At 42.2% G+C, this 23,291-nt stretch overlaps 7 protein-coding genes across 12 annotated transcripts; 2 read left to right on the forward strand and 5 right to left on the reverse strand.

Annotated features, from left to right (window-relative positions):
- The first annotated feature begins 149 nt into the window (after window positions 1–149).
- LOC128251665 (aurora kinase C) lies at window positions 150–1,974 on the forward strand. The gene is made up of 3 exons (XM_052978749.1): window positions 150–507; window positions 559–904; window positions 967–1,974. Exons 1-3 carry the CDS (start codon window positions 391–393, stop codon window positions 1,785–1,787), a joined length of 1,284 nt encoding a protein of 427 aa, XP_052834709.1. The 5' UTR covers window positions 150–390; the 3' UTR covers window positions 1,788–1,974.
- On the reverse strand, window positions 1,810–4,676 carry LOC128251663 (uncharacterized). 3 transcript variants are annotated; one of them, XM_052978746.1, is made up of 5 exons: window positions 4,395–4,675; window positions 4,008–4,336; window positions 3,666–3,950; window positions 2,759–3,494; window positions 1,810–2,698 (listed from the first exon to the last, which is right to left on the reverse strand). In XM_052978746.1, the coding sequence occupies exons 1-5, from the start codon at window positions 4,552–4,554 to the stop codon at window positions 2,640–2,642; spliced, it is 1,569 nt and encodes a 522-aa protein (XP_052834706.1). In that variant the 5' UTR covers window positions 4,555–4,675; the 3' UTR covers window positions 1,810–2,639. The 3 variants fall into 3 exon arrangements, with proteins under 3 accessions (XP_052834706.1, XP_052834707.1, XP_052834705.1); XM_052978747.1 differs by having other exon boundaries at window positions 3,699–3,950; window positions 4,395–4,674; XM_052978745.1 differs by having other exon boundaries at window positions 2,759–3,950; window positions 4,395–4,676.
- A 473-nt stretch (window positions 4,677–5,149) lies between these two features.
- On the forward strand, window positions 5,150–10,860 carry LOC128252376 (uncharacterized). The gene is made up of 9 exons (XM_052980038.1): window positions 5,150–5,330; window positions 6,399–6,458; window positions 7,506–7,640; window positions 8,071–8,556; window positions 8,673–8,813; window positions 8,880–9,020; window positions 9,550–9,639; window positions 9,705–9,839; window positions 9,903–10,860. The coding sequence occupies exons 2-9, from the start codon at window positions 6,400–6,402 to the stop codon at window positions 10,669–10,671; spliced, it is 1,956 nt and encodes a 651-aa protein (XP_052835998.1). The 5' UTR covers window positions 5,150–5,330; window position 6,399; the 3' UTR covers window positions 10,672–10,860.
- Window positions 10,861–11,002: 142 nt separating this feature from the next.
- LOC128259246 (solute carrier family 35 member F6) lies at window positions 11,003–13,265 on the reverse strand. 2 transcript variants are annotated; one of them, XM_052991525.1, is made up of 5 exons: window positions 13,176–13,265; window positions 12,884–13,052; window positions 12,637–12,784; window positions 12,001–12,154; window positions 11,003–11,940 (listed from the first exon to the last, which is right to left on the reverse strand). In XM_052991525.1, exons 2-5 carry the CDS (start codon window positions 12,949–12,951, stop codon window positions 11,165–11,167), a joined length of 1,146 nt encoding a protein of 381 aa, XP_052847485.1. In that variant the 5' UTR covers window positions 12,952–13,052; window positions 13,176–13,265; the 3' UTR covers window positions 11,003–11,164. The 2 variants fall into 2 exon arrangements, with proteins under 2 accessions (XP_052847485.1, XP_052847495.1); XM_052991535.1 differs by having other exon boundaries at window positions 12,884–13,081; window positions 13,176–13,190.
- Window positions 13,266–13,884: 619 nt separating this feature from the next.
- On the reverse strand, window positions 13,885–16,445 carry LOC128256110 (uncharacterized). Of its 3 annotated transcripts, none has more exons than XR_008267701.1 (4): window positions 16,200–16,445; window positions 15,010–15,406; window positions 14,156–14,453; window positions 13,885–14,043 (listed from the first exon to the last, which is right to left on the reverse strand). XR_008267701.1 is itself a non-coding variant. In XM_052986214.1 (3 exons), the coding sequence occupies exons 1-3, from the start codon at window positions 16,303–16,305 to the stop codon at window positions 14,255–14,257; spliced, it is 702 nt and encodes a 233-aa protein (XP_052842174.1). In that variant the 5' UTR covers window positions 16,306–16,445; the 3' UTR covers window positions 14,155–14,254. The 3 variants fall into 3 exon arrangements, 1 of the variants encoding a protein (XP_052842174.1); XR_008267702.1 differs by lacking the exon at window positions 14,156–14,453 and adding an exon at window positions 14,837–14,956 and having other exon boundaries at window positions 16,200–16,441; XM_052986214.1 differs by lacking the exon at window positions 13,885–14,043 and having other exon boundaries at window positions 14,155–14,453.
- Window positions 16,446–17,964: 1,519 nt separating this feature from the next.
- On the reverse strand, window positions 17,965–20,615 carry LOC128264953 (uncharacterized). The gene is made up of 4 exons (XM_053000691.1): window positions 20,336–20,615; window positions 19,525–19,966; window positions 18,530–18,906; window positions 17,965–18,092 (listed from the first exon to the last, which is right to left on the reverse strand). Exons 1-4 carry the CDS (start codon window positions 20,479–20,481, stop codon window positions 18,020–18,022), a joined length of 1,038 nt encoding a protein of 345 aa, XP_052856651.1. The 5' UTR covers window positions 20,482–20,615; the 3' UTR covers window positions 17,965–18,019.
- Window positions 20,616–21,590: 975 nt separating this feature from the next.
- Window positions 21,591–22,991, reverse strand: LOC128264959 (uncharacterized). The gene is made up of 3 exons (XM_053000704.1): window positions 22,554–22,991; window positions 21,956–22,494; window positions 21,591–21,778 (listed from the first exon to the last, which is right to left on the reverse strand). Exons 1-3 carry the CDS (start codon window positions 22,974–22,976, stop codon window positions 21,718–21,720), a joined length of 1,023 nt encoding a protein of 340 aa, XP_052856664.1. The 5' UTR covers window positions 22,977–22,991; the 3' UTR covers window positions 21,591–21,717.
- Between the last annotated feature and the right edge of the window lie 300 nt (window positions 22,992–23,291).

The raw sequence follows: 23,291 nt of genomic DNA on the forward strand, positions 1-23,291 counted from the left end.
TTGGTAATAAAAAAAAAAGCCCACGAAAGAAAACGAATTTAAAAATCACTTTTATGGCTGTTATTTCTTATGATTTATTTGAACTATATTAATACAAGATTTAATCGTCAGCCTTCAATTTCAAATATTTTCTGATAATTTAAAAACGAAGTGATAATAAATAACATTTGGAAACTGCCTTACAGCACTGAAAAGTGCAGAGGCCTAATCACTAATCGATACTATCACACTTTTGCCATTCTCCCAGAGACGCACACACCCGCTTCACAATTCAAACGAACGGCATTTTATTTCACAGGACCCGGGAATCGTGAATGTTTTACCCAATAGTGACTTTTTGACCTTTAGTATCTGACCAAATTTTGTTAAACGTTTTGTGCTTGTGCCGCCATGTCCCATCCATCCGACCATGTGTTGCGTTCCAAGGAAAATGCCCTGGCTAGGAAGCCGGAAACATCCGGCGCCCTCCACAATTTGCAGAAAAAAAACTTGCTTTTGGCAAAAAAGGTGAGTTGAGAAGAATTTAGAGTCCAGACACATCATAATGCTGACTTGCAGCCCACCAGCGAGAATGTGGCTCCGGGCGGCAAGCCCCTTCCGGGATCATCTGGTACTGTGTTCAGGAGTGTGACGGCTGGCGTGCGACCGCCCAATAAACTCGGGCCAGGAGCCCCTAATTCTGCAGCTCCTTTGGCAGTAAGCAAGTTCCAGAAGCCACTGATGCCACCAGTAAAGAAGGTCACCTCGGAGTTTGTGGCACCCGCTCCAGTTGCACCCGTTAAGAAGCCGGAAATAGTCTCAAAACAGATAAACCCTGCTCCAGGATCGGAATCCTCAACAGAATCTAGTGCTTTGGTGGCCAGCAGCTCAGGCAGCACCACCGACAAGGAGAAAGTCAAGACTGGTGGGTACCATAGCCAAAGTGTGTACTTTTCCAATGATCAACTCCATTGTGATCTCTTGCAGAAATCCAGCCTCAAAAGCCCAAGAAGACCTGGGAGCTGAATAACTTTGATATAGGTCGCCTGCTGGGCCGCGGCAAGTTTGGAAATGTTTATTTGGCGCGTGAAAAGGAGTCCCAGTTTGTGGTGGCCCTAAAGGTGCTGTTCAAGCGCCAGGTAGGAGAGTCGAAGGTGGAGCACCAGGTGCGCCGGGAAATCGAAATACAGTCGCACCTGCGCCACCCGCACATCCTGCGTCTCTACGCCTACTTCCACGACGATGCGCGCATCTATCTGATCCTGGAGTACGCGCCCCAAGGGACCCTGTTCAATGCTCTGCAGGCACAGCCACTGAAGCGGTTCGATGAGCGCCAGTCGGCTACCTACATCCAGGCGCTGTGCTCGGCGCTACTCTACCTGCACGAGCGGGACATAATTCACAGGGACATCAAGCCGGAAAACCTTCTGCTCGGCCACAAGGGCGTGCTGAAGATCGCCGATTTCGGCTGGTCCGTTCACGAGCCCAACTCGATGCGCATGACGCTGTGCGGCACTGTGGACTACTTGCCGCCTGAGATGGTTCAGGGTAAACCGCATACCAAAAACGTGGATCTATGGAGCCTGGGTGTGCTCTGCTTTGAGCTGCTGGTGGGCCACGCCCCCTTCTACTCGAAGAACTACGACGAGACCTACAAGAAAATCCTAAAGGTGGAATACAAGTTACCGGAGCACATATCCAAGGCAGCCGCCCACCTAATTTCCAAGCTTTTGATCCTCAATCCACAGCACCGTTTGCCGCTGGATCAGGTGATGGTGCACCCCTGGATAGCGGCGCACACGCAGTGAACCCGTACCCATCCATACTTAATTTTGAGTTATTTCCTTTTAATTCACAGTTTTAGTTAAGGCCCGCCGCGTAATTTAATTATGGCATCTTAAATTTTCATTTAGCCAGATTCGAGAAATTAACATTTATGAATTAAGTTTATTATAATCATTAACCAATAAAGTTTGTGTGTGTTTTCGAATGCTAGGCGAGTGTGTCGATGTGTACATTCCTATCTTAAGTGGCTACCTAATCTCTAGCGAAATGAGTTGACGAAATTCAAATGCAAATGCGAAATGTTGAGGCAGCGACAAAAACACAGGCAGCATTGCCCAAATGCAGTGAGCGAGTTATTTTTATCACAGAAAACCAAGTACAAGGAAATATTGTACGCAGATGGAAAGCGCAAGAGTGTATTCTTGAGATGGGCGAAATTTTGTGTATGATATGGAGGTGGATCTAGCAACGGAAGCAGGTATAGCTATCTTATTGCGACAGTATTTTGTGAAGCTGAACCGAATCGATTTCAATTCATGCGTTGAACTGGCTGCCTCTAATCTCGTTTCCATTTAAGAGTATTGTATTTCCTGCGAGTTTTCATTTTTTTCATTTGCTATTAACGAAATGATGGTAGTCATTACGTTGAACTTTACTTACAAACTATGTAGCTTAGGGCGTGCTCACCCCGCAATAGATTTCGATTTATAATCTTCAAGTATTTTACAAATCCATTGATTGGTTTTCTGAATTTCGTATCATCTTGGACCAATTCGGTTCCCTAAAATCTATGGATGCGTGAGCACGACTTTAATATAAAGGGTTTTCAAGCCTTTGCACACATGCCGCTCAATATTCATAGAAAATTATCTTACTTAATTTCTTATAACCTCGCCTCCCTTCTTGCGCGCCGCCACATTAGAGTAATCGTCCTCTGAAATTGCAGTTAACGTTTAGGAAGATCCAACCGACTAAATCAACTCCAACTACTCACCATCTTGATCTTCATCCATTCCATCTTCCAGGTGAATGCCCTCAGCAAACTCTTTGCCTTGGTCGGCCACGATTTCGTTGTTTAGATTGTCTGTATCGAGCAGGTGCTGTGGCTGCTTTACTGCCACATCGCCCACATCGTCGTCGTCGTCTCCCTCAGCACCACCGCCAGCGCCGGCTGCCTCGGCCATCTGCTTAGCCGGCTCATCGGGCACGGGCCCGGGACCAGGAGCCGGCAACTCGCCATCAAAGAAGTTCTGGCCTGCTGCCGGTAAATTAAAGCTGGGTTCATTCAAAGCGTCCTTGACCTCGTGAGCACCCGAATCCTCGATGGGTTTGGGCGCCACACCCAGATTCTTGTTGCTCTCCAAATCATTGACGGCGTTTGCATAGCGATTGTTGTTCTCGTTCTTCGGCATCTCCTCAGCGGCGGTATCCACATCTACAGCGTCGCCCTTGGCGTCCGCCTTGTCCTCAAAGTTATCGGGGATAGGAGCGACGTTTTCGGGAAGTTTGCGCTCCGGCTTGGCCGGCGGTACGGCGAGTGGTGGCAGGCCACTGCTGCTAACCTTCGGGGCCACGGATGCGTTTGGAGCGTCGCCGGCGTTCTTCGCGACCGCTCCGCCCTTTGATGCCTGTGTGCTGCTCTTGCGGGGAGCGCTCAGCGGGGAAACAGGACCGCCGGACAGCTGCGGCTCTTCCTGCTGCTGCTTCTCACTGAGCGTTTTGGGCACAATCTGAAAGTTTTCAACAGAGTTTAGTATGAGGCTGTGGTTGTTGCGCACGGCAAAGGGCAGCAGAGGCAGCTGCTGTGGCTGCTCCTGGGTTCCGTCACCATTACTCTTAGTTGTGAAGTTAGTAGATGCTTTGGTTTGATTTTGGTTTGGGTTAGTTGCTAGCTGATTTACCCCGCCGCCGATCCTGTAGAGGCCATCACTCACTTGCACTTGGGCATCGAAGGACTTCTCGTTGCGCGGCTTTTCAATGCTGTGCGCCAGCTGTGCGGGATTGGTGTGGCGTGTAGTGGGCATCTGCTCGGCGGGCTTGTTTAGTTGCTGCTGGTGGTCATGGGCCGGTGCCTCTGCGGGCTGGACTTTGGGCACATAATTGCAATTGGTCTTGAATTCAGCGAGTGTGGCCTCCAGGGCGTGTATTTTGTGCTCCCCATCGCGTTTCTGTTTGTCCAGTTTTTCCTAGAGAATAAGCAGGTAAAATTAAAAGGTTCTAGGGCAGCCAATAATAAAGATTACCTTCCAGGCAGCCACCTCGTGCTCCTTGCTCGCCTTGTCCTTGTGCACATCAGCCAGAACCTTCTGCAGTTTCTGGTCGAACGCATTGGTGTCCTCGATGTGTTTCTTCTTGCTCTTCAGGCACTCGGCTTCCAGGTCGGAGTGCTTGAGCTCCAGCAGCTTGTACTTCTCCACCTGTGCGTCGAACTTCTCCTGAAGGGCACGCTCGGTCTCCTGCTGCTTCTGCACCGCCTCCGCCAGCTGACCCTCGTACTTTTCCTGCAGGCTTATCTTCTCCGAGCGCAGCAGGCTCATCCTTTTCTCGGCGGTCTCTTTCTCGGCATTTAGTGCTGCAATAGCATAGCAATTAGTGGGCTTAAATGAAAAGGAACTCTAAATGGGACTCACATTCCATCTGGACACTAAGGCCCTCTTGGAAGGCGCGGCTCTCGTCCAATTGGTGCTGAGACATTTGGTAGATCACTATCATCATGATGAGCACGATGAACATGCTCATCAGAATGCAGATGCGGACGCGTCCGGAACGCGCGAAACGAGCCGAACTCATTTTCTACTCAGTTTAAGCTAGTAAATTGCCAAATTTCCCCTTTTTTGTGCAGGAAAAAGTCGCAGTGAAAAAGTTCTGGGTGTTGCAAAATTCTTTTGTTGTGCTTATCCAGGAGTGTTGGAAAACGCCGACGGTTGCGGACTAGAGATGGGCGGAAGCTATCGATGCAACAACCTATCAGTATTTAAATTTTTCATTTTATTATTTTAAGATTTGAGTAAAAGAATTTTTAAGGGTCCATTATGGTGAAAAATCGCTCATGCGAAACGTTCATAGATTGAGAAAATTAATTAAAATCATACAGCAATACTTGGCAAGGTGGAGTTTTTTTAATTTCTTTCATTAATTGAATGTTACAAAGTTAGAAAAATATGTATAATATTTTGTTTTATTTAAACAAGTACAATACAGTATCCGCAACTTGTAATAGAAATTGTTGTAATATTGGCTGTAGCCGTAACTGGAACTGAAACCGATGTTTGATTCGACTTCAATCCCTGATGTTATGCTTACAAATAAAATTCAAATTGTGGGTAACCCTTAAGTGTGACCAACTACAATTCGGTTTGGCCAAAGGTTGATTTCTGACGATATATTTCAAAGGTACCGCCACGGTCACTCTGCAGACGACCAATCGACGGCGAAGCGCGAAGAGAATATCAATAAATAGTTTTAATTTAGATTAATTGCACGTAAATAAAAGTCGCTTAGCCGGGCAGCAGTTAAGTTTAAAGTAACCAAGTCAATTTATCGAGCCTTGCACCAACTAGTGAAAAGTGAGTTAAATTACGCGGGGGCGGTGGGTTGTTTTTTGGTGGGGGCTGGGTAAGAGGATTTTATTTAAACAATTAATGGACTGCGAGAGAGAGATTCATGCGAACGCATACCTATCGCGAGAGTGTGGCAATCAATTTAATTAAATTAAGGTGCTTGATTCTGGTGGTAAACACGACAAATTACGTAAAATTCAGCACAAGTGGTTGCTGCTCCAGTGCTCCCGTGCTCCCGATAATAAGTGTGCCGCCAATAGTGATAATCTAGAATCGAAGGGGCGTATCACCTGTCCGAAAGGTAAAACAAACACGCGGCGCTCAAGAAAAACTCGCCATAAACTTTGGAGCCCCTCGACCCGAATTCTTAACCATTTGGGCAATAATCAATAACAGGCCTGCCATTTACCTTTGGTGCCGCAATCTAAAATGGTTTAATAATACTTTTTTTATCGTCGAAAGATTATAACACTTTATGGCATATGTGGTGTTTTAAACTTAACCATCAGAAAGGGGTACTTTGATATCTTTATGCTTGAATAACTACCCAAAAAAGAGAACAGATAAAAAGTTCAGAATGTTCTTATCGTCTGCGCAATGTGGATAACCCGTTATTCGGCCTTGCCATTTTAGCATACTATTATATAGTTAAAGCCCCCGAAATTCGATCAACTTTTTCGTTTCGCACTTTGTGATGGTGCTAACGAAGCAATTTCAATATTTATTTATTTGCCAGTTCAGGCTAATGGAACCCTGTTGATATGCTGCTAATCTCCGTGGGGCCGCTCCATCATGTCAACAAACTTCGGATCCCATACCCCGCTTATCACCAACCTATGTATATTGTTTACCCCTATATTCATATCATTATCAGTTGTTTAACATTCATTATTATTTATTGTTTAATGGGGTATCAGTAGCGAGAATTCCAAATATTACACATGCAGTTTAAGTTCTTCTGTTTATTTTTATGTTTTAAAACATAAACAAACCAGTTTGCACCAATTCCTCACATATTTCTCTATACATATAAGAATATATATCTTTAATATAATGAGTGTGTGTTTTTCGCAGAATGTCGGGCAGTGAAACCAACAAAACACCGCTGCAGCAGCCACAGCACCAGCAATTCGCGTAAGTTATCAATAAACATTTCAATTAGCCTGTGTCATGTAACCACATAGGAAAACAAAGCTTATTTGTTTTAACAAATATTTTTTTTTGCACGGTTGTTTTTACAGCACCGGTAAATTAAAATTATATGGCTACAATAGATCGCTTAAAAAGATACATATCGCATCCGACAGTATGTAAAAAGCTGGTTAGTTTTTAAGTGATAGTCTAAAGTTTAGAGGCTTATACATCTACAGTAGTTGCCGCTTAAATTTGAAACAAATAAGTATTTCAATCGACAGTTCCAATTTAATATTTTAAGTGGACGTCCAAGAAAAGAGAACAAGATACAAATACAAAAAATAACGTTAAATGATTACTTAATATAATAATTCGACAAAGATATAGTTTTCAGATTTTTAAATGGGTTGTCATCAAGAAGTCAAAGACGTTTCTGTTAGCTGATGCTCACTGTATTTGTGTTTATCATCGTTGAAGACGGATTCCGTCACATGAATAGACATTTATACACATTTCATTTTAAAGTGTTTTGCCCTCATCCAACAGACAATTTCTTCACCCCACTTTTCCCCCCATTCGGTTTCAATAAATTTGGGACAAACATAGAGACAGGGATAGTGAGATACGTACTATGACATAATATTATTGCATTTTGCATTTTGAATTTTGTTATTGTTCTTGTTCTGTTCTAAAAATTCAAGCCCAAAATAGACCCAAGCTAAGTCTAGATATATTCAATCGTACATATATACTCTGTGTATTCTGTTGGCCGGCCACCAAATATTTCTAGCTTATTAACGGCCAACCCATTTGACCTTTCTTTTGCCTCAATTGATAGCCCAAATGCGGTACCTTGGGAAGGGTAATGGGAATGGGAAGCAATATGTGGGCCAAGTTCAAAGCCAATACGGCAATTGTTTACATTTTGTTGTTGCTGCTACACATGCAAGGCGAATGCAAAGCTAGCGCAGTGCAAATATTTGTCAATTAGCCAAGCGTAATGGATACCGACTAACCAATTCCCTGTTCCCCCTTTTTTAATTGCAGACTGCTGCCCAAGATCATCAACGGCGGAATCGCGGGCATCATTGGCGTGACATGTGTCTTCCCACTGGATTTGGTCAAGACGAGGCTGCAGAACCAGCAGGTCGGACCCAATGGCGAACGCATGTACAACAGCATGTAAGTGCAACCCAAAAAGCAACAAACGGTTTGTTTGTTAAAAACATTAAAAATAATGCCTGTTGGTTTTCATTTTGGGAAATCTTAAAGTCAACATATCCCATATTTATTTAATCAATCTAAGTTGTATTTATTACAATTTGAAGTAATTTATCAATTTTTTAATCATCTGTATATAGGTATTAAAAAATAGTACATGTTATTTTTTTTAATATCTGAACAAATTTGTAAATTTGTTTATTTTTTACCTTATTTTATTGAACCGTCAGAAAATAAAACGTAATAATACTTGCAAAATTCTTTTCAATGTTATTTTAAATCAAATTAAATAAAACAAAATATAATAATATCTTCACATATATAACGTTAAAGAGGTAGCATAATTATTTTAAAAACTTGTTAGTTAATTGTTATTCGTGTCTTACACCAGGTTCGATTGCTTCCGAAAGACGTACAAGGCCGAAGGATACTTTGGCATGTACCGCGGCTCTGGCGTGAACATCCTGCTGATCACTCCCGAAAAGGCCATCAAATTGACTGCCAACGACTACTTCCGCCACAAGCTGACCACCAAGGATGGCAAACTTCCGCTGACCAGTCAGATGGTTGCCGGCGGCCTGGCCGGTGCATTCCAGATCATCGTCACCACGCCCATGGAGCTGCTCAAGATCCAGATGCAGGACGCGGGTCGAGTGGCGGCGGCAGCCAAATTGGCTGGCAAGACGGTGGAGAAGGTGTCGGCCACCCAGTTGGCCTCGCAATTGATCCGGGAGAAGGGCATCTTTGGGCTGTACAAGGGTATTGGAGCCACTGGATTACGGGATGTCACCTTCTCAGTCATTTACTTCCCCCTATTCGCTACGCTCAATGATCTGGGTCCCAGGCGCAATGACGGTTCTGGAGAGGCCGTGTTCTGGTAAGATCTACAGTTTTAAAAATAGGAATGTTTAGAGTTCTTACTATCAAAAACTTTACTTTATTATATTTTCTATGTTTGTAAATATAATTGAAATGTTATTCTGTTCTCTGCAGGTGCTCCTTCCTTGCCGGTTTGGCAGCAGGTTCAACCGCTGCCCTTGCCGTCAATCCCTTCGATGTGGTCAAAACGCGTTTGCAGGCGATCAAGAAGGCTGATGGCGAGAAGGAGTTCAAAGGCATATCCGATTGCATCACGTGAGTGCTGGAAATGTTGGTGAATGCCCCTTATCCTCCAATTAATCACTGTCCATTGTGTTACAGTAAGACGCTTAAGCATGAGGGACCCACCGCTTTCTTCAAGGGCGGTCTGTGCCGAATGATTGTGATTGCCCCTCTGTTCGGAATCGCTCAGACTGTCTATTATCTGGGCGTGGCCGAGGGTCTGCTGGGCGTGCAGAAAAAGTAGGGGGAAAGGGGATAGATACTCGCCAAGGCGGATTGACAAGACCGAAGCATTTTAAGTCTACTCTCTGAATATTGAATGTATGTATATCGTGTTTAAATGTTGTTAAAGCTGTCCATGTATGTAATCGTGAAGTCTCTATAGTAAGCTAAAGTAATCGAGCGGTATGCTAGCCAGTCAAGTATAAAATGCAGTTGTTAAAGTTTTTCCCAGTCCCATTAATCCATATATACAATGTATTTAGGCCACGGCAAAAGACATCTGATGCTCCAATGACAATAAGATATAACAAAATCAACGCTAATATTATGTAAATGCTTTGTTTTATATCATAGTTTATAGCTGTTGTGTTTGGACACTCTCTCTATTTTAATATGTTTCCCGAGCAATCCGCAGCTAGCCATGAACATTTGCCTCAAATTGTATTAGTAATGCATTTTCCTTTGCCAAAAGGCGAAATTTTAACGTTTAGTAGCATTCAAGAACATGACTAGAGCAATTGTATGCTTTACAAAACCGTCAAAAATGAACAAACGAAATATATACTATTGTACTAAAATTGAAGTTTTGGGTAGATATGTTGAAAAGAATAGAAAACGAAAAACCAGCACAGTTTGAGTAAGCAATCTACGGATATTAAAACCAATAATCTTCATATCCATATCCTAATGGCCTCATCGCAGTGTTTTGCCCAAGATCATAAATGGTGGCATTGCCGGAATTATTGGTGTGACATGCGTCTACCCACTGGACATGGTCAAGACACGACTGCAAAGCCAGCAAATCGGACCCAATGGCGAGCGCATGTACACCAGCATGTGAGTGGCTTTGGGAAACGGATTGCGGTTTCAACATCACGTTGGAATATCCTCCTTCCACAGCGCCGACTGCTTCCGGAAGACGATCGCCAGCGAAGGGTTCTTTGGCATGTACCGAGGCTCCGCGGTGAACATCCTGCTGATCACCCCCGAAAAGGCCATCAAATTGACGGCCAACGACTACTTTCGCTACCAACTAGCCACCGCTGAGGGGGATCTATCCCTGCCGCGGGCAGCATTGGCCGGCGGCCTGGCGGGCCTGTTCCAGATCGTGGTCACCACTCCCATGGAGCTGCTCAAGATTCAGATGCAGGACGCCGGGCGGGTGGCCACTGCCGCCCGGGCAGCGGGACGTGAGGTGAAGCAGATGACGGCCATGGGTCTCACCAAGCAGCTCCTCCGTGAGCGGGGCGTCCTGGGGCTGTACAAGGGAGTGGGCGCCACCGGGGTGCGGGACATCACATTCTCGGTGGTGTACTTTCCGCTTATGGCCACCATAAACAACAAAGGGCCTCGCAAGTCGGACGGTTCCGGCGAGGCGGTCTTCTACTGGTCCCTGCTGGCCGGACTACTGGCCGGGATGACGGCCGCCTTCCTGGTCACACCGCTGGACGTGATCAAGACCCGGCTGCAGGCCGATGGCGAGAAGGAGTTCGACGGCATCGTGGACTGTGTGCGGAAGACCCTGAAACGCGAGGGTGTGCCGGCATTCTTTAAAGGCGGTCTCTGTCGGATGATGGTAGTGGCACCCCTGTTTGGAATCGCACAAATGTTCTACTTTTTGGGCGTGGGCGAGAAGATTTTGGGCATCGAGCAAAGGAAATCAGTGTAAAATGATTTCGGAGACCATTTTGAAACACATACACATCTATTACTTAACACTTTTTAAATCATTTTATAAAACCTAACAATAACCAAGTTGGTTTAGCTCCCTCTAATTGCCGGATAATATAAAATTTACGTCATGGACTATTAATTTGGAATCGTAAAAATTCTATAATTGCTAACTCAATAAATAAAAAAGCGTTTAACTTTACAGTTCAGTAATAAAAATTTAAATAAGTAAAAAGTGCAACCTAGGGTTCGTCTTATCCATTCCTAATTCTTATTTTGAATAGTACAAATGCAAACAATTTAAATAACTCCATAACTACAAGCGGAAGTAACATTTTATGTGTGTATTTGCTAATTGCATTTATATGCTAAACTTTTATAATCAATAAGTAATTTTCAAGAATCAGCCCAAGGTTGATTACCAGCCCATCTCTCTTATCACAATCCAATTGAGGATTCTTTTCACTCCTGCTATCGCTGCTTCAGTTTCTTTAGATCACATCCGCTGGTCGACTGTTGGGCGCAGCTGTGTTCTCCGCACTTAAGTCCACGTATCGGGCTTGATACCAACGGCTCACTGCAGCTCGATACCAGTCCAGAAAAAGGGCTTGCCGGTAGAGGATGATGCCCATTTGCAGGATGATGAAGCCCAGGATCGTGACCAAATTGATGTACTCCCACTCCATGACAATCACAAAGACCCAGATAAAGTACACGCGTAGACCATCGGCAAGCAGGCGGTTGGCGCTGGACGAGTACATCGCAATGAACAGGCCAATAAAGTTGTACAGGGCACATGAGACGGTGAAGCCAATCATGGCCATAATCAAGGCGGGATTGCCCTGCAGACCCGCAAGGAGATCACTCCAGTCGTCGAACACAGCACGTGAGCTCTCATTGAAGGGGCTCACACTGGGCAAGAAGTGCATACAAATGGCCAGCAGCGATGTAATGATCAATCCGAAAATCCCCTGCCAACCGGCGGCTTGCAATGGAGCCACATTCGAGGTCTTGAGTTGTTTCTCCTCGTAAACATACTGCAGACCGTGCAGGATCTCGGCTATTAGGATAAGCAAGTCGCCGGTCAGGATTGATTTTTGGTCCGTATACGGCAAGGTGACCTGGTCGTATCCCACGCGCTGAACGTCCAAGCTAATGATGTCCAGCAGACCGCAGGAGATGGTGAAGATGGCCAGCCAGTGGCGACCGCTGAGCGTGTGGTTGAGGAACATGGTGCTGAAGATGCCCACAAAGATCAAAGCGGCGCCTGCAGAAAAGATGAGTCAACGTAGGGCAGATAACCAATTCAGGCAGCTGATTGACGTACCCCTTATCATCTGAAAGCTGGTGGCGTATGTCAAGTACAGTCCGGTGAAGAGCAGAATGGAAGCCACCACATCCAGCACGGTGGGCAGGAGCATACTCAAAGGTCTGAATTCGCTGCTGTCTTGCGTCAGAATGTTGTCCAGATCGGCAATAGACTGTGGATTGAGATATCAAGTTTATGTACAAAATACCCTTCAATTGCTAGAAATCTAACATGGGTTTCACCTGTTCAAAATAGTTGTTAGACAAATTTTTATAGTTATATTTTACAAATATATAAATATATAATTTGCTTTATTTAATTTATGTTTTTGTTTAAATCTTTTCATTAATTTTATTGTTCAAAATGTCTGCCCTTAAAACTTTACTCCAGATCCGCTCCTGTACTATCTATTAACAATAAATTTAATTCCTTTAATTGTATGGCCCATGTAAACAACCACTTAAACTGGTTATCCGGGGCTCCACAGAAATCACTTATAAAAGTGTCTTAAAGAATGCTCAAAAAATAAATTGTGGTAATCCGTAGAGAGTTCATCGGACTAACAGATCTTCATGGATCATTTCAAAACCCAAGTGATTTCTGTGGAACCCCTGTATAAACACGGCCTTTCAACCGGCTTTCGTCAGTACTTACTCCACGCCGGCTGGAGATCATGCGGATTAGCTTAAAGACCAGGAAGCACAGGAACTCGCCCAGGAACATGAGCAGGGTGAAAACCACCGGATGCTGGAAGCGGTGAAGTTTTTCATCGCTGCCAATCACCTGCTGTTGATTCGCCCACCTGCAATACGTACACACACACACACACACACACACACAAGCGATTGCATATTTGTTTTGATGGTTTTTGCCTATTATTAGAATAATTTTCGGTACTTACTTCACCACCAGAACATTGAAGGTGCCGCTGAGCACAAAGATCAGCGACAGAAAAACCCGATGATCCATTCTGGGCAGAAAAGAACCTTTCTGGGTGCAGCGCTCGTTAATTCGATTTACAAATATTGACGTTCTTTGTGCAATTCGCAATTGTGACTGCGCACTGCGCACTGATAAGTGGAAGAAAAAGTGCGGCCAGCTGAATATATGACTACCCTTCAATATACCATCGGTGCTTATAGCCGCGTAACTAAATTTACGCTTTCTCAAGTTTAAACAATTAAATAACTTACAATTTGTTAGCGATTAGTGCGTTTTAATTTTATTTACGGGACTTTTGCTGAATGTTTCTATTGCCAATAGTGTGACCGCTTAAAAAGTTAAATGGTCTGCGGTAAAAATACCAAACTGTGGATTAAGTCCCAATTTTCGATGGTCACACACTCTCACAGGTTTTTAAAAGGCGGGATTTTTCAAATTTAATGTTGGCTTAAAAACTATGTCTCGAAAAATTTATTGCAAATCATGTTTTTTAATAATTTCATTTATAATTTTATTTAGTTCGGAATTTTAGTATTTTGCACTGTCCTTGTTTTCTATGTGTTCAGAAATTTTCGTAACTTTAATTAAATGTTTTGCCGGCTCAAAGTAAAGGGCTCATCGGACCTTTTAAGCTTTTTGGATTTATATAGCGAGTGGACTAAGCGGTGGAATATCTCCATAAAGGGAAAAAAGTCACAGCAATACCATTTTTCTCTCAAAAGCCAAATCCTTCCTAGAGTCGAATTCCAGGATAAGATATCAATTTCCAGTCATTCTTCCCTGTTAAGATTCACTTACTTATTAATGAAATTGTATAACCTTTAATTTGGTTGATCAACGTTTAATGAAATATATATTTATAAAAAAAAAGACAGTGACTTTGGGTGTGGTAAGCAATAATATCTTCATATTTAAAAAACATTTTAAGAAGAAAACAAAATAATAATATACTCTTTAATGTGTTTTTGCAAAGTTTTTATTAAACTCAAACTTAAAAAATATCACAGGATATGAAAAACCATTTAAATGAAAATACATGAAGTGGTGTTAGTGCATTGTTTTCCCAATTGCCATCAATTTGTCTGCGTTGGTGCTTGTGTCGCATTCTGTGCTATTTTCCTGTAAACAAGTTAAGAATATTGTATAATATAAAAATCGTAAAGGGTGTTCCAAGCGAACGCAAGCAAGCAAAAACACAAATGGCTATTAAAAGCATATCCTGCCGTCTCACCTGTAATCTGAAGTGTTTTTTAAGTGTTGTGATTGTGTTTTTGGGTATCTTGTGGCCTATTACATTACAATGTTGTCGTGTCGTGCAGTGTGGGTGTTCCTAGAGCTCGTCTCGGGATTGGGAGGACGATGGCAGCGTCACCTCCTCGACGGAGCCCAGGTGTATGGTTCTATTTGGCCGGCTGAACTTTGGTATGTATGCGACCGAGTCGCTGTTGCTAACCACCGAGTTGTGTAGATGTTCCGTGGGTGCCGCGGGATCGGGACTAGTGAGTGTGATTTTGGAGCCAGTGGCCACTCTGTGGAATGTATGTAGGTTTGTATTGTGGCTAAAGGGCTGCGCTCAAAATAATATGGTTGAAGAATTTGCGCGGAAATCTTTAAGTGAATAAGAACCTCATTTTGTTGGTTCCTTGTACTAACAGTCCTGCTAAAAAGTTGGTTATGGTCTGATTTGACAAAATTTTGGAATTTTGGGTAGATAAAGGTGGAATAAAATGGTACAAGCCATTAAAATGTTAAAAGCCTTCAACATTGCTCTTTTTGTTTGAGTTACTATGTTGACCACACCAAATTGTATCCTATGTGTGTCCCCATTACATTGTATCTCTGGTTAGTTTTGCGCTACTTGGCTGGTATTAGTTTTTTGGGGCAATAAAAAATAGCTTCATCTCTGGTGTACCTTTTGTACAGCTTTTGGAGGTGGTTGTAGTCGAAGAGGGAAGATCTGAGAGTGGTTGGAATTCTTTTCTATTGGCGCTGGCGGGCTCCACTGCGTGCTCCGCGCAATTTTTGTGGGTTTCTATTGCAGATCAGATCGTAATCATAGATTCGGACTCAGAGCCGCCACCTTACCTGTCCCTGGCCTGCATGCTGGCCTCCACGTCCAGGCTGCGCGGCTGCCGGAAGTCGCACTCCAGCGAGAAGGCCGAGTCTCCGGGCGTGATCAGCTCGGGGTCGTTCTGGATCACCACGATGTTCGTGTAGAGGTCTCCGTCCCGCAGGGTCTGGCACTGGTCCAGCTGGAAGTTCATCTCAATGGAGCGGGATCCCTGGTTCGAGGAGGGCTTCATGAAGCACGGCGCCGTCTGCTTGTAGAAGCTGCCACGCGTGTACATCACGCCCGTGAACGGCTTCTCCGTCTCCAGCACCACGTTCATCGAGTCGGCCCCGCACTTCAGGTTCACCTTTTGAATGCCCTGGTCGCTGCCCTCGATTTTAAAGGTGTCCGAAAGGTCTTGTTCCCAGATTTCTGCAATAGGGCGAGCAATGTTTTCGGTTACATTTTCTGGTTGTTATCTAACTTTACTTTTAAAATTTTTAAAGCAATTTTAATTAAATTTTGTTGCTAAATTAATTATAAAACAACAGACATAAATAATATGTTGTTTGAAAATTCAAATCATAAATTAAAAGTTGGTTAAATGGGTCATATTATTCATTATTTAAATAAAAAAAATCGAATGTTTTCAAGTTTAAAATAGCTTGTTAAGCTTGGAAAACCAATTTATTGAATCAATACAATGATTTGTTTTACCTTTTATGTTATTCTCTAAATTCTCTAAACGAATTATTAATTTTTCAATTTAAAAAAACTGTGGTTACCAATTATGCTTTTCAATTAAAATGGCGTTTATGAGTGAATATGTTTAAAAATAATATATTAATATATCTTTAAATTTCAGAGTATTAACAAAAGCAAAATTCCTAAGCTATTTTTTATTTGTTTTTTAACTTCCTTTTAGATTTCTGAAACAATTACTCTCCATTTCTTTTGTTAGCCACTTTTAACGATTTTAAGCTTTCTTTAAAAAAATAACTGTTACTTCCACCTGAGCCAATACAATTTCTAGACACTTTGCCCAACGAACCGTTGAAGTTCACTCATCTCACCGGCATTACTAAGCTCCCGTAACCGGTTTCTGTTTATTTTGGTCTGGCTAGAACATGGCGCAGCAAAAGAACTTGGCATTGAAAATTTCTCCACCCAACCTGGATAAATCAGTCACAGTCTGATTTTTGTTGACCCGCCTCGACAAGCTTACCTTGGTTTTGGTTTTGGTGTTTCTGTTGCTTGTTGGCCGACACGCAGACAGCCATCAGCAAGTTGCAGGCGAACAAAAACAGAATGCCATTCTGTAATCCCGACATATTGTTGCACTTTAGTATTATCTAACACAAAACGAATGGGGCTTATCGCGGAGTTTGAGTTTGAGTTTGAGATTGAGTTTCGTGAATGTCCCAACAGCTGCAAGCCAAGATTTAAACTGACGAAGCGACTGCGTCTGCGCAGCGCATATAAGCGCGAGTTGAAAGCTCCGGCTTCCTAAGCCAGAGAAAGAAAAGCCGAGAAAAAGAGAGGCAACTTAAGAGAGAGGCCGGTTGGCTCAGCGGAGAGCCAGTGAGAATTTGGTCAATAGCAGAGCATACAAAATATTTAGTTGTCATGCTCTTTTGATAAGGCGAAAATTTATTGGCATCGCCAAGTGGAAAACCGTAATAGATTACTAGATAATGAAAGATAGATCAAGGTGATCGAAACACTGGATACCCACTAAGAACGGCCTTGATGTGCGAAAATTAAATTTGCACTGCTTACGTTTTTATTATTATTTCCAAAATATAAAATAAAATAATTTCTGAAAAGTGTTTAGGCCTAGTTTAAATATATCAGCTCAAGTTTATTTTTGATTGTTTTTACTTCATTAATTAGTCCCACTATACATATATCCTTTCCAAAAAAATTTGCTCAATTACAAAATACCTTTTGCCAGGGTATCAATATTTTTCTTAAAACGGCAGTTTAAGGAAAACAAAATGCGGCATCGCTCCAAAGACATTTCCGCTTTTCGCGTGTGGCATGTGGATTTCAGCTGTGCGCATTCGTTTCGCATTTTTAGCGCTGCATTCAACCGATTTTTTTTGTTGCCGTTCATTATTCAAAATGTTATTAAACTTCCCCGTTTTTTGCCTCTGGCTCCGGCTCGATTCGGTTCTCCTTCATGTAACAAATTTAATTATTTCAGCAGTTGCTTTCGTCTTGAGTTGCCTTGTGGTTTGTTGCTAGTTTTCCACCTGCCTTTTCTTGTTATATGCATACATCTTTTGTTTTTCGTTTATTGCGTTAATTAAAGTGTAATTAGTTAGTGATTCGGTTTGGCCATGCCAGCGAAAGGTGGAAGTGGCCGTGTTCAATATTGGCCAAAAAATGCATTTACTTCGAGAGATTCGTGGAAACTCTGCTTAACATAATTAAGTTGTTAATGCCTTCGTATGACTGCCATTTTCATTGCTTGCTGTAAAAGCTTTTAAATTTTGGAAAAATTGTTATTGATTATAATTACTTAATTTAAAAAAAACTTAGTATTATTTAAATTATGTTGGAATGGAACTCTAACTATCAGAAACTGGTTGGTGTGACAATAGTAAAATAAAAACATGCCTCTCCAATCTGCGGAAATTAGTTGAATAAACATCATCACAATTTCGATTTATAATAAACTTTATTAGTTCTTTTAAGTTATTTGATCAATTTGGTTTATATTTAATATAACGCTTCCTTGTTACTTACCTTTTCCATAATTTATGTCACCCTTTGTGATTTTTATTTGAAGTGATCTTCACTTATCGTTTTAAACTTATTGTTATTATCTATCTGCTACCATTATCACCTGCTGATTAAACGGTTATCAATTTCCATTAGAATAATAAATTGGGTTTTGCCTTTTCAAACAACCTCAAGTTTGTTTCTAGGGCACTGTAAATCCATTCAAAAAGGGTCACCCAGAGAAAAGAAAAATGGTACAAAAACACAATTTATAGACTTTATTTTGTATCGATTTGTTTTGCAAGTAATCTTCCTCGATTACTTCTGCTTTATGGCTGCCCAATATCGCTCCAGTTCGATGCCCTCCCAATCGAATGGTTTGGTCAAAACGCTGAAAATGGAAACATTTACATAATGTTTTAATAGAGAGGATCGCGAAAATTGGCCGGCACATAAAGTCGGGAAAAATGGATAAAAATCGCCGCACATACTCGTAATACCCGTGGATCACGAAACGGAGAAGTGGAGAGACCAACAAGTTCAACCTCGATTTCGGGCGGTTTCGCGGGGACTCCGCTCAGTGGGAAGTGGCCAGTGGCCAGTAATTGATGCGGAGGGGGACAGGGAAGAGGTTGTCTGGTGCCTACTGCACCGATGGCCAAGATTGACAATGATCATGCACACACACATAGGAGGAGTGGAGTGGCCGAGGAGTGGACCCCCAACCGCAGGGAAGTGGAAATGATGTAATGGTAACATTGTATCCGAGTTGCACAATTTTCGCTGTGCCTGTGCCGCATTTGGCCAACTTCCGAGTCGCACACTCACTTTTCTTTCAGGTACCGCAGCACTTCCTGCTCCTTTTCGTTGAGGCCCAGTTCGAAGGCCCCCAGGTTGATACGCAGCAGTTCCCGCGTCTGCATGCCCGTGAGGAAGGTGCTCACCCCGGGCAATCCCTTCATCGTGTAGAACATGGCCAGTTTGCCCAGCTCCACTCCGCGTTCCTTGCAGATCTCGGACGCCTTCCGGGCAATGGCCTTCTGCTCGTCGGTGGCCGGATGCCAAGGCTGCGGTCCGCCGTTGGTCAGGAGCCCAAGGGCATGGGCAGCGGCACAGATGACGCCAAGGTTCTGGGACTTGAAGAAGTCCAGGTACTCCAGCAGCGTTTCATCGGTCAGGGTGTATCTGGCATAGGTGAGAACCGTCTGGAAGAAAAAATATGAAAATGAGACACGCAAATACGACTATCTTCTACGGCGGGTTGGTTAAACGTAAAACCAATTATAATAAATGGGAGACATGCCAATGGGTAATGTGTAATGGGTATTTACTAAAATGTAGGTTTTGTTTATAAAGACTTAAAATTATTACTAAATGTAACCATATACAGCATGTAAATCGTTTGCTAGCATTACTGAATATTTAAAATTAATCCCTGTACTATGAATTACTATATTAATAATTACATGGTATAAATTCAGCATTATTTTTATATATTTTGTAAATGCGTACACAATAAAAAAACATTTTAGTATTCATAAAAAATAAACAAAAAAACTTTTTTTTGTTTTTTTTTTTCGAATGTAAATTTAATCTGTCTATATTTACCATACTTTTTTATATAATATATTAAAAGTGTTTTTTGTATTCTCATATTTAATTTTTTTTTTCACCAGCCTTTTCAAATTATTTTCAAACAAAAAAATATATATATATTAAAGACCTTTTTGATGTACAGCATATTTTAAAACTGCTCCTCTTTAACTTATAATTATTTATGTAGTTATATGTTAATAGTGCCTTCCTTATCCCCATCAACTTACATCGAATCTTCCTGCCGCTCGGGTCAGGCACTCTTTGAGCACCGAAATCGGATAGGCAGACACGCCAATGAACTTGGCCTTGCCCTCCTTGACAAGCTGCTCCAACGTGGGCAAAGTCTCGTTGATGACAATGTCCAGATCCTTGGCGAACTCGATATCGTGTATTTGGATGACGTCCACGTAGTCCAGGCCCAGAAGTTTCAGACTCTTTTCCACGCTTTCGCGGGTCTTCTTGGCGCTGAAGTCGAACATGTTCTCATAGTCCAGTTCGTAGCGGGCTACTTTGGTGGCAATGTAGTAAGATTCCCTAGGCACGTCTTTCAGGGCCTGGCCAAGGACCTCCTCCGAGCGACCCTGACCATACCAGGGGGCCGTATCAATATAATTGATGCCCGATTTCAGTGCCTCATGCACTGTCTTGATACCCTCCTCAAGTTCAAAGCTGAGGAAAAAAAGGAAAAAATTTGAAAGGGGAATCAAATTTACCTTATCCATAGAAAAGCAATAAATTTAAATATAAAAAAAATGTTAAGTAAAACGTTTTGAAGATTAAAAAAAAAACACGAATACAATACACACATAAGCAATATATTTAGGGATTTAGAAGGTTTTTATAGATCTTGGACTGTCAAATTATTCTCAGAATATTTATTGATCTTTTCGAAATCGAAATACAAAATTATTGAAGCAGGTATTGATTTAATAGCAATGTTTTTTATTTTGTATGTATGTTTTATTTGAATCCAAAAAAAAAGAAGATTTATTTCTTCCAGTGTGGAAGATAAATTGAATTGGAAAATATCTCTCTCACCCGTAGTTGGCGCAGAGGGCGCCGCCGCCGAAAGAGACTTTCGAGACTTCCAGGCCGGTCTTTCCGAGATTGCGATATTCCATGCGGCGCACCTTCGCCTCATCGTGGAAGCCCTTCACATAGGTGGCCGGTAATGTTACAGACATTTTTGATAATTTCAATATGTTTTCGCACACTGTTGAAATCCGATCGCTTGTCAGAGAAGTACTGGCAACAGATTGCGATGTACTTAGCGTATATTCTGGAAATCAGAGAACTGCCACTTTATCAAAGAGCACTGACGAACGAACGTAAATATTGTGTTTATGTATACAGGAGCGGTTTTTAAAGTATTTGTACAGATGATATATTAATGTACATACATATGCAAGCTAAGATCACAAAATACAGAGTGAATAAATGGAACCTAAGTTCAAAAGAGGAAAAAAGAGAATTTTTTTAAGGAGCATAAAGAGAGATTCGCAAGAATTTTGTGGTTCCATAACAGTGTTCGTGGCTTTCTACTCTCACTCTCTTGTGTTGAAACCAATAACAATTTATCAACTAAATTAATCCGGTGTTGTGTTGAGTGTTGCGTAAAAAAAAACTAGAATACTTCCAACAAAGGAAAATAAACAATCGCCTATACATTTTGCTTGTTTATTTATACGATTGTGCTGAGCCCGCAATTATTTACTTTTTCTAATTATAGCCACTTGATCTGATCTGTGGGTATACATAAGCTTATATTTTATTTAAAAAATATCATTTTAACTAAATTATTTATTTATTTTAGATTCATACACAGAAGTTACGTTATTTGTATATTAATTAAATTATACTTAAAATTTGCAGTACCTACTTCAGAAAATTTTGTTAAATCATCGAAAGAGTAGAGAAAATCTTTTAAGATTTTTGTATTATCCCATATTATACAAATTTCATATATGTAAATAATAAGTGTTTAGAAATGCGGTTTCATTCTGAACTTAATTATTTTCTGCGATATTTATTTTATTTATTTAAAAAAAATCATTTTAACTAAATTATTTATTTATTTTAGATTCATACACAGAAGTTACGTTATTTGTATATTAATTAAATTATACTTAAAATTTGCAGTACCTGCTTCAGAAAATTTTGTTAAATCATCGATAGAGTAGAGAAAATCTTTTAAGATTTTTGTATTATCCCATATTATACAAGGTTCATATATGTAAATAATAAGTGTTTAGAAATGCGGTTTCATTCTGAAATGAATTATTTTCTGCGATATTTATTTTATTTATTTTAATTTTAAAAACATGTTCTTTAACAATTCACTTAACTCAGTTTTTCCTGTATTTCCGATGTTTTCCTTGGTTTTTGGAGCTCAAGTTCGATTGCCCATTTGGAGTGACCACTCACTTGAACTTGTTAACAGTGGATAATGTGGATCCCCAGCTATAGGACTTGGTAAAAACGCTGAAACAAAGGCAGAAAAAGAGAAACATGTATTTTGGCGAATGGCGAGTGGATAGCCACCAACCAGTTTGGCCAGGCTGAGGCCAAGTTCGTGCCCGTGATGCAATTGCTAACACCAAATTCGACTTGCACAGTTCCCGTTCCCTGTTCAGCTGAACCAGTTGCTGGCCAACTTACTTTTCGCGCAGGTATTGCAGCACTTCCTGTTCATGGGAGGTGAGTCCATCGAAGACCGCATCCAAGTTGATCCGCAGTAGCTGGCGGTTGGGGATGCCGATGAGAAAGGTGGCCGCCCCATCGAGTTGCATGGTGTAGTACATGGCCAGTTTGCCCAGCTCCACGTTCCTCTGCCGGCAGATTTCTGCTCCCCGTTTGCCGAGTGCCTGGAGTTCGGGACTTCCCGGATGCCAGCCCTGCGGACCGGCGTTGCTAAGGAGTCCCAGCGCGTGGGCGGCGGCACAGACAACGCCCACGCCCAGCTCCTGGAAGGCCTTCATGTGCCGCAGCAGCGTGTTGTCCAGCAGGGTGTAGCGGGCATAGTTGAGCACCACCTGGATGCGACCCTTGCCCCGTTCGGCGCACTCCTTCAGGACGTCCACATCGTAGGCGGTGATGCCGATAAATCTGGCCTTTCCCGCTGCCACGTACTCCTCCAGGACGGGAATAGTTTCGTTCAGTACCATATCCAGACTGGGTGCGGCATCGACGTCGTGAACCTGCCCAAGTGTATGTCAAATAAGTTGAACAACTTACAAGCCGACTGACTGAAACCCACCTGCAGAATGTCCACTTGATCCAACCCAAGAAGCTCCAGACTACGCTTTACACTCTCCCTGGCTTTGGCACCCGTATAGTTGAACATCTCGGCCGGATTTAACTCGTATCGCGCCACTTTAGTGGCTATGTAGTACGCCTCTCGGGGCACATCCTTTAGAGCCTGGCCGAGCAGCTCCTCCGATCTGCCATAGAGGGGAGCGGTGTCTATATAATTGATACCGGACCTAATGGCCTCACGCACCGTGCGAATCCCCTCCTCCCGATCAAAGTCGTTGTAAAAGAGATTGGACAGGGTGGCACCACCGAGGGCAATTTTAGAGACTCGCAGACCCGTGGAACCCAATGGCCGGTACTCCATTCGACGCACCTGCTCCTCATCATGGAAGCCCTTGACAAAGGTGGCTGGCAATGATCCTGACATCTTCTACTATTCAAATAACAAGCTCAATTAGCTCAAGCTCAAAGCAGTGCTTCCCTTTTATACGCTCTGAGCTGCGAATTTTCAGTCATAGATAAGAACTGTGGGGTATAACAGTGTTCCAATATGTATTAGATTTCACTCTCTTAGCAAGCTTCTCTTCATGATAAGCATTGGAAGAGAACACATTCTCTTTATTACGTACCTGACACTCGTAGTGGTCCATAAAGCTGCAGTCAATATTGTAGCAGTGCAAAAAATGTAAAATGATTTTACCAATAAAAAAATGAGGTTTAAAAATCATTGATATTTTTTAGT

The sequence above is a fragment of the Drosophila gunungcola genome, chromosome 3R (genome assembly GCF_025200985.1).
Source record: "Drosophila gunungcola strain Sukarami chromosome 3R, Dgunungcola_SK_2, whole genome shotgun sequence".
Lineage (NCBI taxonomy): Eukaryota > Metazoa > Arthropoda > Insecta > Diptera > Drosophilidae > Drosophila > Drosophila gunungcola.

Bases quoted from the DNA above. Each gene is read 5' to 3' on its own strand.
- LOC128251665 (XM_052978749.1), top strand. From the start codon at position 391: ATGTCCCATCCATCCGACCATGTGTTGCGTTCCAAGGAAAATGCCCTG. The intron at 508-558 runs GTGAGTTGAGAA...GCTGACTTGCAG, and splicing joins ACTTGCTTTTGGCAAAAAAG to CCCACCAGCGAGAATGTGGC. The intron at 905-966 runs GTGGGTACCATA...GATCTCTTGCAG, and splicing joins CAAGGAGAAAGTCAAGACTG to AAATCCAGCCTCAAAAGCCC.
- LOC128251663 (XM_052978745.1), bottom strand. From the start codon at position 4,554: ATGAGTTCGGCTCGTTTCGCGCGTTCCGGACGCGTCCGCATCTGCATT. The intron at 4,337-4,394 runs GTGAGTCCCATT...ATGCTATTGCAG, and splicing joins CCTTAGTGTCCAGATGGAAT to CACTAAATGCCGAGAAAGAG. The intron at 3,951-4,007 runs GTAATCTTTATT...CTTATTCTCTAG, and splicing joins ACGAGGTGGCTGCCTGGAAG to GAAAAACTGGACAAACAGAA.
- LOC128252376 (XM_052980038.1), top strand. From the start codon at position 6,400: ATGTCGGGCAGTGAAACCAACAAAACACCGCTGCAGCAGCCACAGCAC. The intron at 7,641-8,070 runs GTAAGTGCAACC...GTCTTACACCAG, and splicing joins GAACGCATGTACAACAGCAT to GTTCGATTGCTTCCGAAAGA. The intron at 8,814-8,879 runs GTGAGTGCTGGA...ATTGTGTTACAG, and splicing joins GGCATATCCGATTGCATCAC to TAAGACGCTTAAGCATGAGG.
- LOC128259246 (XM_052991525.1), bottom strand. From the start codon at position 12,951: ATGGATCATCGGGTTTTTCTGTCGCTGATCTTTGTGCTCAGCGGCACC. The intron at 12,155-12,636 runs GTAAGTACTGAC...CTCAATCCACAG, and splicing joins TGATCTCCAGCCGGCGTGGA to TCTATTGCCGATCTGGACAA. The intron at 11,941-12,000 runs GTACGTCAATCA...TCTTTTCTGCAG, and splicing joins CAGCTTTCAGATGATAAGGG to GCGCCGCTTTGATCTTTGTG.
- LOC128256110 (XM_052986214.1), bottom strand. From the start codon at position 16,305: ATGTCGGGATTACAGAATGGCATTCTGTTTTTGTTCGCCTGCAACTTG. The intron at 15,407-16,199 runs GTAAGCTTGTCG...GCCCTATTGCAG, and splicing joins ACACCAAAACCAAAACCAAG to AAATCTGGGAACAAGACCTT. The intron at 14,454-15,009 runs GTAAGGTGGCGG...TACATTCCACAG, and splicing joins AGCATGCAGGCCAGGGACAG to AGTGGCCACTGGCTCCAAAA.
- LOC128264953 (XM_053000691.1), bottom strand. From the start codon at position 20,481: ATGTCTGTAACATTACCGGCCACCTATGTGAAGGGCTTCCACGATGAG. The intron at 19,967-20,335 runs GTGAGAGAGATA...TTTTTTCCTCAG, and splicing joins GCCCTCTGCGCCAACTACGG to CTTTGAACTTGAGGAGGGTA. The intron at 18,093-18,529 runs GTGAGTGTGCGA...TTCCATTTTCAG, and splicing joins CTGCGGTACCTGAAAGAAAA to CGTTTTGACCAAACCATTCG.
- LOC128264959 (XM_053000704.1), bottom strand. From the start codon at position 22,976: ATGTCAGGATCATTGCCAGCCACCTTTGTCAAGGGCTTCCATGATGAG. The intron at 22,495-22,553 runs GTGGGTTTCAGT...ACACTTGGGCAG, and splicing joins ATCAAGTGGACATTCTGCAG to GTTCACGACGTCGATGCCGC. The intron at 21,779-21,955 runs GTAAGTTGGCCA...CCTTTGTTTCAG, and splicing joins CTGCAATACCTGCGCGAAAA to CGTTTTTACCAAGTCCTATA.